This window comes from Haemaphysalis longicornis, unplaced genomic scaffold (genome assembly GCF_048455015.1).
Source record: "Haemaphysalis longicornis isolate Haplotype H1 unplaced genomic scaffold, Haemaphysalis longicornis Haplotype H1 scaffold_8, whole genome shotgun sequence".
Taxonomy (NCBI): Eukaryota; Metazoa; Arthropoda; class Arachnida; order Ixodida; family Ixodidae; genus Haemaphysalis; species Haemaphysalis longicornis.
In genome coordinates, this window is record NW_027526445.1 from 129,860,948 (window position 1) to 129,877,839 (window position 16,892).

Below are 16,892 nucleotides of genomic sequence, written 5' to 3' on the forward strand. Positions count from 1 at the left end.
CCACTGATGGCGAGAAGGGTGGCTCTGTGCAGATGTTGAAGTGTTCTCATGGCCTGTTTTGTTGAGGTCGTAGGATTGGGCTGCGTAAGTTATGGTACTGTAGCGACACCATCGCCATTGTCCCCATCAGCACCACGAACATCATCAGCGGACTGGACTGGCACGTGGGCAGTTCCACGAGAGTCAGTTGGAACGTGACTCAGCAGCTGGGTGGCCGCTCGTTCTGACCGGGCCTACGCGACCTAAATAAATGTGGGAAGCCGCATCAGCTTCACGCCTGCTTCCTACAAAGTGGTGACCCGGACTTTCCGCGCCTGTCACCCGGCCTGCAGCGGCACACCGACATGGCGACGTGGGGGGACCCGCCCGTACCGGAGTTCGAGTCACGCAACCTCAGAGATTGGTTTATCAAGGTTCAGGCTACCTTCTCGCTGAACTACGTCACAATACAGCCGTTCAAGCACTCCATGCTTTGGGAGACGCTTCAGCTCGAGCTCCGCTGCGTCCTCATCCTACCACCGCCCAGCGAAACCCCCTACGATGACCTTCGCGCGGCCGTGCTCGTGCACTACGGCCTCACGGACGACCTGTTTCGGCCTGCAGCTGAAGAGGTGACCGCACGCTCCGCGCACGCATCGCCACCGCACATTTCACGCTTTTCACCATCGGCGTCGTCCCCTGCCACTAGTGTAGTCCCCCTGCCTCCACCTCCAGCGGAGCAGCCGCGCCATCAGTCGCGCCACGTTGTGTCATAGCCGCGGCAGGGAGTTCACGGCACGTTTCACGTTTCACCATCGACTTCATCGACAATGTCTACGCTGGAAGACAACAATTACAACAACAACAACCAATACGTAATCCATACGACTTGCAGGCGCGCCCCCGCGGAAATGCTCTGCATTTGATCGTGCCCCTCGAGAGGGGGATGTTTTTTTACAGGTAGCAGAGCAGTTGAAAAAACAGCACACGCCATAACGAAGAACACTATAACCCAAAGTTTGAGCTAGAATTTTTCGAACACAGAAAGGCAGAAACACTTTTAAGTTGTACAACATACAGGCAGTACTTCAAAGCTTTTTACATATGGGAGTCATGTGTGTGTTCCACGAAAGATCTCCATCAAAATATACACGTAGGTATTTAACAGACTCGACAGAGAATATACGGGCACAGGAACAAGATATACAATTCGATGTGTGTATCTTAATGAAGCGGTCATCCGGCACTGTTTTCTGTCGATTTCGGAAACAAACCAGCCGACTTTTTACAGGGTTGATTGTTATTAAATTTGCTTGGAACCAATCCGCAACATTTCTTGCATCGTCTTGAAGATTTGAGAGAGCGAGAGAATAACCAGAGTTGCCAGAAACCAGCAAGGTGTCATCAGCGTATTGATAAATTTCTGAAGTTTTAATAACAGTAGCTAAGTCATTAGCATACAAATTAAAAAGAAGAGGTGACAAGATAGACCCTTGCGGGACTCATCTTTTAAGTCTTATGCTATCACTGGGCACCGATCGAAGTGACACCACTTGAGAACGATCCCGAAGGCAATTTTGTAGCAGAGATAGAAATGGTCCGCGGAAGCCGTAACGGTATAATTTAGTACAGAGTATACCATGGTTCACAGTATTGAACCATTTCTTAACATCAAGAAATAACCCAAACGAAACCTCATTCTGATCTATGCTGTTATGAAGGGTATCATACAACTTTTTCTGTTCCATTAGGATTCCTAGCAATCCCATGGGGTAAAAACTGGCGGTTGTAGGAATACCGGCGAGAAGAGTTGGAAGATCATAGCGTGGAGCGGGTCTGTGTCCAAATACGGGTAAGAATTAAGTTTTTTCAGGGACTAATTCGAGACCAAGAGTGGCCAAGGACCATTGAAGGCTATTTGCTGCGGCTTGGAATCCGGTTTTTATATCTTCGGGGCATGAAAAGGCGATTGATTTCGTTCGTGTGGTTACGTCGTCTGCATATCTTTTGAAGCGTGCAACAGAGTCACGTTCGATATTTCGAGCTACCCTTACCATGGAGAGGTTAAATAGGATTGGGAAAGTATGGATCCTCGCGGTACCGCGCGTTCAAGGTAGTATGTGCGAGGAGTCCAGCCTGGGTGAGATCCTTGAATTCATATTGGCCCGGTGTTCAGAAAATTGTGGATTCATATTTGAGCCCGGGCGATTGGGTAGGCGTGTGCCAGTTCCTCTAGTACGGCGCATTTATAGTTGACGCGATCAAAAGCCCTTCGAAGGTCAACTCATCAGGTCGGGAGGAGAGTGGTTATGATTGGAGCGATTGATAACACGGCGGTATAGCCGGAGGCTATCTTGAGTGCTGAGGTTTGGGCGGAAGCCAGTTTGTGCATGTAGAAAGTACGGTTGGGCATATTCCGGGTAAGGGTGATACGGTTATTGGTGAGCCGTTCTATAAGTTTGCAGAAGACAGGAGTGAGCGAGATGGGACGGAGGTTGGTAAGGTCAGTTGGGCCGGTAGCAGGCTTCTTGGGTTTGTGAATAGGGAAAATGAGAGCTAACTTAAGATGTTCAGGAACTTTGCCAGTTTACGAGCAGCGGTTAACACGGTCAAGTAAGACAAGGGAAGGTTTTGGCAAGTTGCGAAGGTGTTTCCAGGTTACGCCGTCATGCCCAGGGGCAGATTTAGGTTTACTTTGACAAATGGTCCACTAAAGGTCACTGAACGTGGAGGGAAGGACGAGATGGTCCTGCGGCGAGAAAATGGGTATGTGGAAGAGAGGGAGGGGGATTGAGTTGTGCGTTGGGGAAGAAAGCCATAATAATATCATGTTCAACGGTAACAGGGTATTTTCTGAGACTGAAGGTAGAAAAGAGCGGAAGTCGCATTTTTTTCTTAGGTTAGAGACTTCGGTGAATCTCCCATAGAGCCCGAAGCGCGTTTCCATGAGCGAGTGTGGCGCAGGGTTTGAGCAAACAGCGTCGCCGACAGAACTACTGTCGTCTGCTCTTAACGTCATCCGCTCCGCGTTGCAAGGGCTAACCACCTGCGATCATAATACTCTCCGACTCTGTGCCATGCACATGGGGGATGAGGCGACCAAAGAAGATCCAGACGTCGTGGAAGAAGCGGTTTATCAAGAAGCGCACCGCGCTGCGAAGCGATAATGCAATCGCTCATAAGAGCAAGAAGAAGAAGCAGTAACGCAGGTCTTCAACGTCGAGGGTGCGCTCGACGAAGAGTTTGCGGCGGCGGACAATGAATTCTACGAACACTGAATAGGGTACTGTACAAATAAAGTGCTTATGTACTTTACTTTGTGTTTGATTTGGTCTTCTGCTGACGAGCTCTATATATATACACAGGGTAAATGGTTTTGAGTGACTTATATGGCGCTCGTCAAGTTTAGCTTAGTGAGACGAACAAAGCTGTTGCGAAATCAGGCTTGCGCCGTAGCACAAGCTGGCTCTGATTTTTTTATCGTCCTTCTTACGCTGTTATATATGAGGGCTGTCTACAGCATGGGAAAAAAATTAGGTTGTTCCCTCTTCCATGGGAACTGGTAAAACAAGAAAGTGAAATGTGCCTTCAGATCTGGCGTGATATCCGTCACAGAAATGACATCGCCAGAAAAACTTCGATTGACGCGGCTGCGCCCGGATTCGAGCCACGACCTCTCGCGGCAACGGGAGGTACGAAACGCGCTCTCGACTATAGTGACATCGCCAGAAAAACTTCGATTGACGCGGCTGCGCCCGGATTCGAGCCACGACCTCTCGCGGCAACGGGAGGTACGAAACGCGCTCTCGACTATATAGGGCGCGTTTCGACTATATAGGGCGCGTTTGTCGTCCTATAGTCGAGAGCGCGTTTCGTACCTCCCGTTGCCGCGAGAGGTCGTGGCTCGAATCCGGGCGCAGCCGCGTCAATCGAAGTTTTTCTGGCGATGTCATTTCTGTGACGGATATGACGCCATATAAATCTTGGTGGACTCCGGCATAAAGCACTTTCGTGGTAAAAAGAACGGAAGAGGGGACGTTGGGACACGGTGCTCTCAAAATTTCGTGGGCTGTTCTGACACCAAAACAACCCTTCTGGCTACGCTCCTGAACGCCTTTGAACTGTAAAAATTTTTGTGTCCAAAAGTTCTTCAAGGAGGCGTACTCAGTTCAGGTGCCTTGATCCTGCGTCTCGGCGATGGCCTGTGCGATCAGGCATTGATACCTCATCTTTGACGCCAGAGCTAACCAACACTCTCAACTAAAGTTAGGTGAAAAGGTTGAGGTTGGAAAGTGTTGACTTGTCTCAGCCACCCACTATTCTGTTTCAGAGTTCCTAGTTCTGTGCATGTGGTGCCAAGCGCTAAAAATTGTGTGGAGGTAAAGAGGTTCCTTCTGCTGGGATGAGGCCCTAAGGGAGTGTGTTCAAATTGAGGCGCGGAATGTACCCGGCCTATTTGTGAGTGATGTGGTATGTACTGCTGTAGAGCTCGTAGTCCTCGAGTGCATTCGAATCCACATTCTCCCCATTTCTGGAATATCAGCTCCACCTTACGACATGTTTGCAATACTAGGGGCCATATTCTGAGCCGTATTCTCTGAGTGGCCGTATTCCCCTCCACTCGGCTGAGGGGAGGATTCCGCAATGCATGCATAAATCAATTTCAAGGATCTCCTCCAGGAGAGGTTCGAGTGGAGGGAGGACTCAGAATACCAGGGTAGGCATGTTTGTATTATGAGGCATGTTTTATAATAGTATGTGCCGATATTGCCCCGTAAGATTATTCTCTTAATAACTGAAAGATACTTCAACACTCCGCGCGGCGGGTTTGTAAATGTGTGTCGTTGGACGAATTCACACCGCTGATGGAGAGTCAATAGTGCAAGCCAACATATTTCCTCTATTCAAACCAAACCTTCATAGATTATTGATTTTAATGGAATCAATGGTTTTTGGAGTGAGCTATACAACCCACCGTAGTGGTGTTGTAGAGCAAAAGCCTTGCGCTATAAAGCGTAAGGTCGAGGGCCCGAATGCCTCCAACGGGGTTGTCTGTTCCTGTGATGTAGGCGAATATTGTGAAACGGCTTTGCGTAAGAGATTGTTTGCGTTAGTTAAAATGTCAATGAACATCAGCATGATGGCCTACATCCCCCCTATACTCCACTAGGAGTACCTCACATCACTGGTGGGGTTTTCTTTTTCGTAATTTATTAATCAAATAAACTTCATTGCAAACAGCAAGTGCGATGTTAGGGCTCCCGCCTGGTGATAGGCATCCTCAGTCCAGATGCCTTGGAGGTTGCGAGCTTGTACTGCCCTCTCCACCGACATGAGTCTGGTAGAGGGGTCAAATTACGCGCCGTTTGCGGACAACTGTCCCTTCTGTGTTCTTGCTCCGTCAGAAGGGGACGCTGAACACCTGTTGTGGACCTTCCCAGCTCTTGGAAACCCACGAACGCAACACCTCCAAACCCAAATATACATCCTGGGAAACCCCCAGATTTTAATATGGGGGACACAGAACCCGTCTAGTCTCGAATTTTTGCGCCAAACGGATTCAGTGCTGTACCTTTGAAGACTTTCTGTTATGCCGTAGTGCAATCTATCTGAAAATGAAAACTCCACCCACTACTGTGCAGTTAAGGTGGGATTGTAGTGGCTGGGTACGGGTGCGGGGACATTCTACTGTGATGTGGTAGAGCGTGCTAACTTACCGTGTGTACCATGTGTTCCGTGCGTACTGTGCGCACCGGGACCCGACCGGTAGGTTAGCCTAGTTCCGCTGACGGGCGGCCGGCCCTTTCCGTGCACGTGCATTCGTTTAGTTGAAAGAAAGCCCGCCTCGCGTGCCCGCGCGCGCATGCGCAGTCGGGTCCCGGTACCCACGGTACACACGATAAGCTAAACCTCTGTATTGACATGCGGCTGGGTGTTAGGTAAATATCTTGGCGTGGTGAAGCGTATTGAGACGGAAAGTGTTCGTACTTTACGGAATGTCACTGCATGCGCCGTATCTGGATAGAATATGGTGATTGTATTTGTATCGTTGTACCTTGTGGTGGATAAGGGTATCGGCGTAGACAAGGAGAGGAGTCGATGGAGTTGGGGACAAGGCGAAGGGTTGGGTATTAATATGGGTAGTCGGTAATTACGGGCCGTGGCATGAGCCGCTTCGTTGCTTTTTTGTCCCCTGTGGCTGGGAGTAGGCTCGATGCGGGACGTTATAAGAGCCGATTTATGAAGAGCCTGCTTTGATGTCGCAACACTACGAACGTGGTTTAATTAGCGTTTGGTAGGTGGGCAGTGCGTCTACAGATTTTCGGAATAAGAAATGAGCAGTGGGAGAGTGTAGCAGCGAAAACTATTTTATTCCTAGCCTTGGATTCGCAGCCTCGTTGGCCATTCAGCAACAATGCCAGCTGGTTCAGGTTCGCTGCCACCAATTAAGGCACCCATCTTCATGGTGTTGTTTCAGAGCGGTTGGGATTCCGTGTTCTGAAAAATCCAAGACACATTACAAATATTACACTCGCAAGGTATAAGGGCGCACAACTTCACTACGGGCTCACGAACGCACTCTTTTTTCTTTTGTAGAAACTCGGAATTTCAACTTTGCGCTGTAACAGTGACTTTAAGGGCACGGAGATACCAATTTCCTGCTCAGCTCTTAAAGCTTAAGAAATGCAGTAGCAGGGCCAGTTTCGGGAGCTCTGAAGGGGCCATCAAGACAAAATGCAAGTTTCGCTCACTAAAAAGACCGCTTTGTCCCTATAACAATATCAATTCCATCGCACACTTCCAACAAATAATTGACATTAAAGGAACACATGAAGCAGAAGCGACTCCCCAGCCACTTCCCATTTACTGTGGCGTCACAAAATCCTGCATGTGTGATTGGCTGCCGCCGACGAAAGCCAGCCCCAAGAAACCTGACTGGGCGATTGTAGTGGGGCCTCTATAGTTCCCTTGGATCGTGTCACTTGAATTCTAACGTGCAGTCAACACACTGATAACGGTTTTTATTGCTGCCCGATATTACGTCACTCCTTCCCATATCACGTGTCACTGTGGCGCAAAATTTAAACCGTTTTTGATAATTTCGGTGTTTGTTTTTTGGTGTTAAAACAAAAACGTCTTCCACGGCTGGAATGGAGCAGACCGAGTTACGAAATGTTTTATTTTTAATTGGACAAAATTGTAGTTTGCCTTCGTGGCCGCTTTAAAGTTCCCACCACCCAGTGTTATACGCACTTTATACCTATGATAGAAGGATGAAGCAAAAAGACAGACCTGGCTCAGGCCGAAAGGGTGTAAAAAAACTAAAGGGTCCTTCCTCTAAATGAACCCGTATTTCGTTTAAGCGCACTTTCATTTCTACATTAATTGCTCTGCGGAATATTCTCTTATTGTTTATCTAATAGGTTACCGTATTATTTACCTAATTCTTTCTGTAGCGCTCGGGCCAAATGAGCGCGTTTCGCGTGGTTTTACACGGCAGCAGACGACGCGCTTCGGACGATCCCGTCTGCACTGCAGCGCCCCACCCCGAATATCCTGAATGTTCCGCGGCAACGCGTTTTCTTGCTTGCGCGGCATTCTTTCCCTCAAAGACGTTGAATGAGAAGCTCTGCACTTTGACACGACGACGTTGCTTCGTAACGGCGCGTGCCTTTCTCAAGCGAACTTCTTACAGTCGCGACATCCACTCACGAAAGGAATAAATAAAAGAAAATGACGCCGTACTCACAGTGCTTGACGAGTGTGGTGTATCCGTAGGGTCCGTAGCCGTAGTGGAGCCCGTACGGGCTGAGGCCGTAGGCGTAGCGGTAGGTGAGCGGGTGGGCGTCCACGCGGTGGCTGTAGCGGGGCAGGTAGGTGTACCCGGGCACGTGGTGGACGGGTGCTCCGACCACCGCGGTGGCCACCGGGGCGTGCACCGCCGTGTGGACGGCGGTGGCGGCGGGCGTGTAGGTGGACACCTTGGCCACGGTGTGGGGCACGCCCGGGTGCACGGACTGGTACTGGGTCACGTGGGTGGCTTTGGAGACGGTGGGTGCATGGTGGACGGTGGAGGCCACGGAGGGAACCACGTGGTGGGCGTAGGGGACGCCGGCCACTGGGACGCCGTACGTGGGCACGAAGCCCGCGTAGGCAGCGCTGGCCAAGGCGACGACGAGGACGAGCTGAAGAAGGAGCAATAAAAAGAAAGAAATAGTGATTAAAAAGACTCCGTGTCGTTCCTAGTTCCCGATTCTGACCATGTTACAGTGCAGCATCCCGAAGGTAACCTCTCTTCTTTTCTTTACTATCCACCTTAAGCATTCATATAACCCATTATAAAATAACTAGTTCCGTCGCACTTCCAGTATCATCCGATACCGTTCCAGTTCCGATTGATTGATTGATTGATTGATTGATTGATTGATTGATTGATTGATTGATTGATTGATTGATTGATTGATTGATTGATTGATTGATTGATTGATTGATTGATTGATTGATTGGAAGGTTTAACGAGCCGACGCCAAAAAGGCGTTGAGGTGCGCCGTAGTGGAGGGTTCCGGAATAATTTTGACCACCTGGGCATCTCTAAGGTGCGCCGAAATCTCGAACACACGGGTGGTTTGGCCCGTCTACTCTCACGGACCACCTCTGTTAAAACTGCCAATGAAGGCGTTACGCGCCATTTTTACCATACAAGCTCACATATTTTCACTGGTCCCGAGAGTTGAAGTATTCAGCTAAGCCCTGCTTTGCACCACTTCGCGCACTTTTTGTGGGAGAAAATCTGGACGAATAATTGCTGAGAATATCTAGGAATCTCCACAACTTTCACTCGCTGTGTCGGGATTTCAAAGTCGCCAACTTTCACGATGGGTACTAAAGTTTTTACAGAACGACTCAACTCAATCTTTAAAATGAACGGGTGATGTACAAAATTGTTCACCACGAGGGAGACATGGTTGTGAAGATAGGCAGCGCTTACGGAAATCATGGTCCTTCTGGTGGGAGCTCCTAAAGCTTCCAAGGCAAGATCTGCTTTGACTGACGACTGCGTGGACCTTCCTTTTATAAGATATAGGCAAGAGACAAGACAGCGACAGAAATGAGAGAGAGAGAGGAAGGATGGAGTAGAGAATGAGAGAGAGAGTGAAATTCACAAAACAAAATGTAGCAAATAGAGAGCTGGTGTTACTTGCCAATCAGGTCCACATTCCGAAAAGTCTGGAGGATTAGCAATGCGCAAGCGCAGTTGCAAGTGGTGAAACATGCCTGAAGAAGCAATCAGCGCAGCTTCTCTACGTGCTCTGTGAAGTGACGCGCAAAAGAAATTAAGAGGCAAAATCTGTTTTTTTCTTCTTCTCCGCGCAGGTCGTGTTCGGGAGTGCATTCTTGAAGCTTACGCCCGTCATCCGTCGTTTACAAGGCTCCCTCGTGTCGCTGTGTCGACGGCCCCTGTCCACGCCGATGATTTAAATAAATAATAAAGAAAATGTAGCATCCCGATAGAGCACATGTGCCTGACCGCATAATATAGCGACGGTTTTACGGCCGTCGCCAAAGATTCTTCGATCTGTATCTGTCGTCCACTTGATCATTATCTGTCTCCCGAGGCCAGCTTCTCTTTGCGGTTTACTTGCAATTCGCGAAAAGCACTCCATCGCTGCCAAGACGTATACTTCGCCAGAGCGGGGATGAAGGGCAAGAACAAGCGCGTTGTCTTCCGCGCCGTGTGCCCTGGTACAAATTCACCCCACTAATGTCCACTGAAATACAAGATTCCCACGCATTCCTTCTACTCATACCGAACATTCGAGGTTTGGTTTTCAATTGGGGAACTGATTACGGCGTTCGTATTACAATAGGCCATAGTGGCGCATGGAAAGGCTTGTGTCGCGTGTTCCACTTCCGCCCGGGGAGGGTCTGTTCTTGTGACGTAAATGAAGGACGAAAAACACCAATGGGTAAGGGCTTTTTGCTCGTGTTAATATTTACCCCTATCTTTCTCTGGTGGCTTTTGCACAGCGAATCGATATATACTGCAGGGTAAAAACAAAAATAACAAGGGAACGTGTCGGCTTATTAAAGGCGAAAAATTAATAACGTTTTTTGGGGGGTGGGGCGCAGGATCTCTTTCTTTTTTTTTTCCATCATGTCAACCAGATCGAACGGCTCAAGCTCTCACACACTGGCTGTCACCTCCTACGTCACCTCGGCTACCAACTAGTACCTGCCACCCATCCCCCCCGCCAACGCATCCCCTGGAACTACGCGATTGCATCTCCGTCGCCCCAATACCCAAGAATATGCACCCGGTTCATAACCAGGGTCGCCGACAAGCCCGCATTCGAATGCTTCCAAAGATGCTTCAAGTGAAGCCACGAGACATCCGCTACGTTGACGCTGCCAAATATGCCAATAAACCAGCCTTCGCAATTTCAACAGTACATCACCGAGGAATTGAACTGACTTCCGCAACAGTAATTGGCAACGACTCCACAACTGCAGAAGAAATCGCAATAGCCCTCGCAGCCACTGCATCTCAAGACATTATCACCATAGTCACAGATTCGCGAGCTGCCTGTCGCCATTACGCCCCCGGTCACATGGCTCCCTCAGCCCTCCGCATCCTACCATCCATCCCTAACCCCCCTTACCTCTACATTCTCTGGACCCCGGGACATGCTCCCGCCCGCGCGCATATCTACCGAGCGTTCCCCTCCAACACTCCAGCGTCACCGTCGGAAGCGTACCATTCTGTACCTCAAAAACTCAGACACCCTCGAACACTACCGCCTCGAACGCTACATCACCCCCCCACGGAAAAAGCCACCACCTACCGCCGCCTTCAAACCAACACCTACCCGCACGGCACCCTCCTCCACGCCATTCATCCCACCTCCTACTCCGCCACCTGCAAGTACTGTCCCCAGTCCTGCACACTCTACCATATGATTTGGGCCTGCTCCCACACACCCCCTATTCCCTCCCCAATTATGAGCAGTGGGAAGGCATGCTAGCCAGCCCGGACCCCGGCGATCAGGTTCGGCTGGTTGAAAGGGCCCGCCTGGCAGCGACCACCCAGGGACTTCTGTACTGAGAAGACCCCCCATTACCCCTACTACAGAACTAATATAGAAATAAGGTTTATTCCTCCTTCTCCTCCAAGCGATGGTGCATACACCCCACGAAAAATATTTCTGGCTATACGCCTGGTTCACCGTGTTACCGGCAGCCGGAGTTTCTGGTTACCGCTGAAAACGGTAGGACACTTTTAGCACACCGTTTGCGGTTTCCATATTCTGGCTTACGCGCTGCCGTAATGCGAGTGGCGACGTCTGGCGAATTAGTCTCAAACTAAATGACACAAACTTTGTTAGTCAGACGTATGCACTTTTGTTTAAAGTAGCTTAATTCTCTGATGCTTTGGAATAAGTATCCACCAAACAATTATTTTATTTTGAGAATAGCGAGTTTTAGCTGGCTGTTTTTTACGGGCCGCTCCGCTCTGATAGCAAGCGGGAGCACCATTGCGCATGCGTGGTGCGCTTGTCCGCAAACGGCATTGGCTCCGATTGCGCTAAGCGCCGGTACCGGAGCGAACCGTCAAAAACGGTCAGCTAAAACTCTTTAATAATGCAGAAAACGCCAGTGCATATTAAAAAAGAAAACATGATTTTGATGCCGCCATCAACTGGGCACATTTGCATAAAATAACGTTGACCAGGTTTCCCGCTTAGGCTAAATATTTATTCATAAAAGAAGTAAAGCATCTGCTAATAATTACGCAAGAACCTACATTTGCCTACGCAGTACAGTTTTGAAGGGGTAAGAGCGCTTTGCGGACTCAGTAACTTATCCAAAGTATTTGAGACAGGCGAGGCTTAGCACAAGGGGGAGGGGGGCATAGTGCCCTCCTTGAACGGCCAGTCCTTTCCGTGGTGCACTAGTGCCAAGTATTGGGGGCTCCTGGTCGACTGCCAGTCGTCCTGGCTACCTGCGGGGAAGGTGCTCCGGTAATGCACAACGAGGGCCCACCAGGGCATGCGGAGGTTGCTGGCGCGTGGCCAGGGCTGCAAACACACCGTGGCCCTGCGGGTGTTCCACGGGGTGGCGTCGTCCGCCGTCCTCTATGCTCTGCCTCTGGTGCAAGTCAAGTAGCGCCGGTAGGACGAACTGGAGGTGGATCAGCGCCGAGCCATCCACCTTTGCCTGTGCCTTCCCAGTACACCTCCGGTGGCGGCGACGGTGGCGGCGACGGTGGCGGCCGGAGGCAGGCTCCTGGCCTATCCAGATGCGGGCCTTGTAGGGGGGGTGGGGGGATCCACCACATCCACTGCCTGCAGGGCACACCGTACGGCGCGGTACTCCTCCAGCGCTACCGCAGCCGGCGCAATTCTCGAATGGGCATGCTGCTCAGTACCTACGAGAACCATATCGCGTTGCCGCAGCGGCCCCGCCTGGAGCCACCACCACTAGGCACGGGGCAGGCTTTACGCATTGCACCACATTGCCGGGGGTGCGTAGCAAAAGGTCCACTCCATCCCAGGCAACCTGCCAAGACGTCGCCGCCCTGCTGCAGGACTACGCTGCCAGACTTCTGCAGGTGTACACGGATGGCTCCGTGCAACAGTCGACGGGCAGAGCCGGAGCCACCTGCACGGCCCTGGAACTTGGCACCAGCCAGGTGTGCAGCCTACCCTTTCCGGCCTCATCCACCCACGCAGAGCTGGCTGGACTCCACTTGGCCGCGGATCTATTTCTACAGCAGGGGACCCAGGTCCGTGGGGCCATCATCCTGACTGACTCCCTGTCTGCCCTCCTCCGTCTGCGAGCTGCCGACCAGCCAGGCAGCTCCAGCGGCTGCATAGAGTGGTCGCTGGCGGCCAAGCTTCATGCGGTGGAGGCCCAGGGTTGTTCACTGCGACTTCACTGGCTGCCATCGCACGTGGACATCATGGGCAACGAGGTAGCAGAGCCCTGGCCAAGGGTGCTGCTCGCCAGGCAGGGGTCCCAGCCACCCGGGACGTGGTGTCATTCGACGCTGCAAAGACTATCCTGGACCGGGTGGTGGAGGTCCTGCATCCAGATACCCGAGTGGTCTGTGGCCGGGCCCCACGGAGCCTGCCCGGACGCTCCGGCTTCGCCTGCGGCTTAATTGCTGCAACGTGGGAGCCCGCCTGCACCACCAGGGCCGCCGGGCGTCCCCCACCTGCGCCGACTGCCCAGAGCCCGAGACACTCGAGCACTTACTGTGCTCTTGCAACCATCATGACACCGCGAGGGAGGAACTCCGGGCCGCCCTCCAGCGACTCGGTGCACCAAGCCACATGCTGGAAGACTTCGTGTTCCCAACGGGTCCGGACGCCTTACGGCGGGAGGTCTTCCCGCACCTTCTCAACTTCCTGGTTTGACAGGACTAGTGCATCGTCTGTAGCCGTCGAGCCTTGGACGAGACGAACGCGACATAGACTGTCCCCCACTCACTTCCTTCTTCCCTCTCTTTCTCTCATCCTATCCTGAAACCCCCACTTCCCATCCCTGGACTGGGTTGTATGAGGGTGAACTCCCCGTTGAGTTCAACAATATCCCCAGTTCTTTTTTCTTCCCTCCTCCATCCGTCGATTGTCTAATAAATATGGTGGAGCGTCGCAGAAAGCCAGCTTGAATATGGCCAGGGCTGTCGCTGTGAGCACCCTCACGTACGGGTAAATGGCTTACGACCTCAACGAGACCCACATCAAAACCATTCAGGTGCTACATCGGGCGACGCTTAGGACATTCTCTAGCTTACCAAAGCATACACCCATTGGTAAACTGGAGCAATCTGTACCTCAAATCCTTGTCCTCCCCCTCCGCTCCCCACCTTAGCTGACCTTCTAAGCACACGCCACACGTTCCCTCCCCTCCATTCCGGGCTTACCCTTCGCGAGCAAGTATTCATTCGTAATTTGGCAGGCGCAAACATATACACTGCACACACCCACTCGGCTCCATTTATTTAAACGCACGCCAGACACCCCTGTCCCACTCTGTCCCCACTGCCTTATTCCCCCTACCCAGGACCACATTCTGTGGGAGTGCCCCTACGACCCTACACAACCACACAATTACACCTGAGAGTGGCTGGCTGTTGTGGTGAGTCTCCAGGAGCAACGGGAACTGGCCGCCCACATCATCAGGACCCTCAGCGGCTGCCTTGACCGAGGCGGCTGATTCGCTCCGCCATTCCATGAACAAAAAGGTTTATATCTATCTATCTATCTATCTATCTATCTATCTATCTATCTATCTATCTATCTATCTATCTATCTATCTATCTATCTATCTATCTATCTATCTATCTATCTATCTATCTATCTATCTATCTATCTATCTATCTATCTATCTATCTATCTATCTATATATCTATCTATCTATCTATCTATCTATCTATGTTCCTCCTATTGAATCCATCATTCAAGAGGCAAAGCCCAGGCGGACTTCAAAATACCCTGTACCGCAAGAACTACGCAAGGCAGACCTGGGCCATGGCTGCCCTTCGCGGGGACGATCACTTTACTGACCCGGTCCCCACGATGACAATGATAATGGTGACTACGGATGCATACCCAGGAGGAGATTTAACACACTCCCGCGCGCGCAACGTTGACGTCTGCTATTAATACGCGCAACGTCGTTCAGTGTACCAGCACAAGCGTTCAGTGTACCAGCACAACACAAGCTGCAACCGCGTCTCGATCCCGCTTCTGTGTGCTCCTTTAACGGCACACGGCTGATACGCTGCTCCTGACGAGTTTCAGGCTACTTTACGTTGAGTCACAGATCAGCCTTGAAGAAGCGAGTTCTGTACACATTTTATCACGATATTTCCGGCTGCCGGGGCTCGTAGTTAGAAGCAACGAGGGCTGCTGTTTTCGGTGACTGGCACGTTTAGCTGATCCGAGCGGCGTAGCAACAAAGGTGGGTTGCTTCTTCGTTGGCTTGAAATGGCTTGTTGCTGCTCTCACTCCAGCCCGCGAGAAATTCGTGGCGACGATGAACAATTTGTCCGCAATCCTAGTTCTGTTTTTCTTGGCATAAAGTCGATACAGTTGGGTAGCCGTCCTCGAATGCTACCACGCTTTTCTGCTTCCAGCGGTGCCTGCCTCGTCGTGCAGCTTTCAGTGGAGCGAGGCGTCGACAAGGCAAAACGGATGTCCACTAAGCTCTGCACTCAGATTCCTGAAAGGTTTGATGTACTGCAGTCTTGCGACCAGTGGCCGGAAGGTGTTCTCGGGCAACTGTTAGTGTCTCGGTGGTGCGGTTGCTCGTGTGAATCCAGTCGAGCCGCGTTCTTAGAAAAGTCTTAGAACTACCTCGGATCGGTCTTTCGGTATTCCCTTCTCTTGACAAGCTCGTTTTCGTGCTCGTAGCCAGGGGACTGTTCTGTTCTGGTGGTTCTAGACCAGGCTGCGCGGTCTTCTTGCATGGAACAGAAAGGCCGAGCAAGAGTTGCTCATGTTTTCCCACATCATTAAGATGTAACACCTCAATCTTGCGCCTGGGGGCAACCTGCCGCCCTACTTCGTCTATTAGACATGGTCGGCTTTCAATAACTTCCGGGAAGTATTCGTTTCTCCTTGCGTCTGAACCGGAGACACACTCGAACGGTGGCGGAAATGATGGCGGAAATGTCTTCTCTTTCACGTACTTAACTTCTTTGGGGCTTTCGTCGTCTGCTTGGATTACTGCCGCTGTCTCGTTCTTTACTATGACAAGCGCAAACTCGTGTTCATGACGGTTGCCTTTCATCTGGACGCTCGACACTACCTCGTAGCTGGTTCCCACCTGCATGTCTTTGCGCTCAGCGTCGTCTTCGGCATTTGGGAATACTGAATCCTGCCCTGCAATGACGGCTTGATCCTGTACGGAGACATGCGAGACGTTTCCAGAAAGATTAGTCTTCAATGTCTTCTCTCGTTCTCCTTGGGGCCAGAAGCACTTCTCCTCGTCGCACGTCGCGTTTGACGGAACTGGATCTGCTTGCATCTCCTCCCTAGAGCAATTGTAGTCCAATGGACGTCCTGGCCTCACCCTATCAGAAGTCGACATTGCAGACAGCGTGGCAGACGGGAACGTTGACGTATCAGGCTTCTGTACTTTGTCAGTATCGGGAACGTTCAGGTGGCTGTAGGTCGTCGCGATCAACTTCGGCAGTACTGCTCGCGAGGTCGACGTGCGCCAACCGACGTGGGAAGGGTCGTCTGGACGGGGTGAAGTGCCCTGGCCTGTACATTTAATGCCAGGTGCCCGCAGGTCCTTCAAGGTCGATCGCAACCTACTGAGGGCCCCGCATATCCTTTCCTGATATTTCATCACGTCGTAAAAATCATGTTCAAACTCGTCTCCTTCGAGAAGCTCATCTATCGCCTCGTTCAGCTCGTTAAGTTCAGTGTCTTTCCGATCGAGCTCGTTGATTGCCTCCAGCAAGTCCAACACACACGGTGAGGGAGCTTGCCGGAGCTGGGTCGCTGCCTTTAGCAGCCTCGTAACTGCAGCGCGAAGAAACTTTCTCAACGAACGCAGGGCGTCCACGTCGTCACCAGCTTGGTTCTCGGGGGACGTGCAGCTGATCCCAAGCGTGGTACCCTGGACGTGACGGTGCGTATCTGCGTCCCGTTGAAGGTTCCCGTCGGTCGTAGGTGGGCAGTCAGGGCCAGCCATGGTGACCTCCAGCTGAGGGCGGGGCAACGGCGGTCGACGTCAGTCAAATTACGGGGTTCTTCGAACCTCAAGCCGAAGGGGACGTAGGTAGTCTCCTTCGCCCCACATGTTCACTCTCTCGGGCTTAACGGCACCAAAATGTTAACGGAAGAACGACCGAAGCGAGACCGAAGCCATGGCTGCCCGTTACGGTTGGTTGGTTG

The 16,892-nt window shown here is 51.5% G+C and overlaps 1 protein-coding gene across 1 annotated transcript; it reads right to left on the reverse strand.

Annotated features, from left to right (window-relative positions):
• Positions 1-6,373: 6,373 nt before the first annotated feature.
• On the reverse strand, positions 6,374-16,689 carry LOC144148478 (uncharacterized). The gene is made up of 5 exons (XM_077680013.1): positions 16,548-16,689; positions 12,196-12,285; positions 12,022-12,056; positions 7,730-8,222; positions 6,374-6,477 (listed from the first exon to the last, which is right to left on the reverse strand). Coding segments are annotated over exons 1-5 (762 nt in total). The 3' UTR covers positions 6,374-6,475.
• Positions 16,690-16,892: the final 203 nt, after the last annotated feature.

Bases quoted from the DNA above. Each gene is read 5' to 3' on its own strand.
- LOC144148478 (XM_077680013.1), bottom strand. From the start codon at position 16,689: ATGGCTGGCCCTGACTGCCCACCTACGACCGACGGGAACCTTCAACGG. The intron at 12,286-16,547 runs GTTCGTTGAGAA...CCCCCCTACAAG, and splicing joins TGACGACGTGGACGCCCTGC to GCCCGCATCTGGATAGGCCA. The intron at 8,223-12,021 runs GTGGGCCCTCGT...ATCGGGAACTAG, and splicing joins AGCAACCTCCGCATGCCCTG to GAACGACACGGAGTCTTTTT.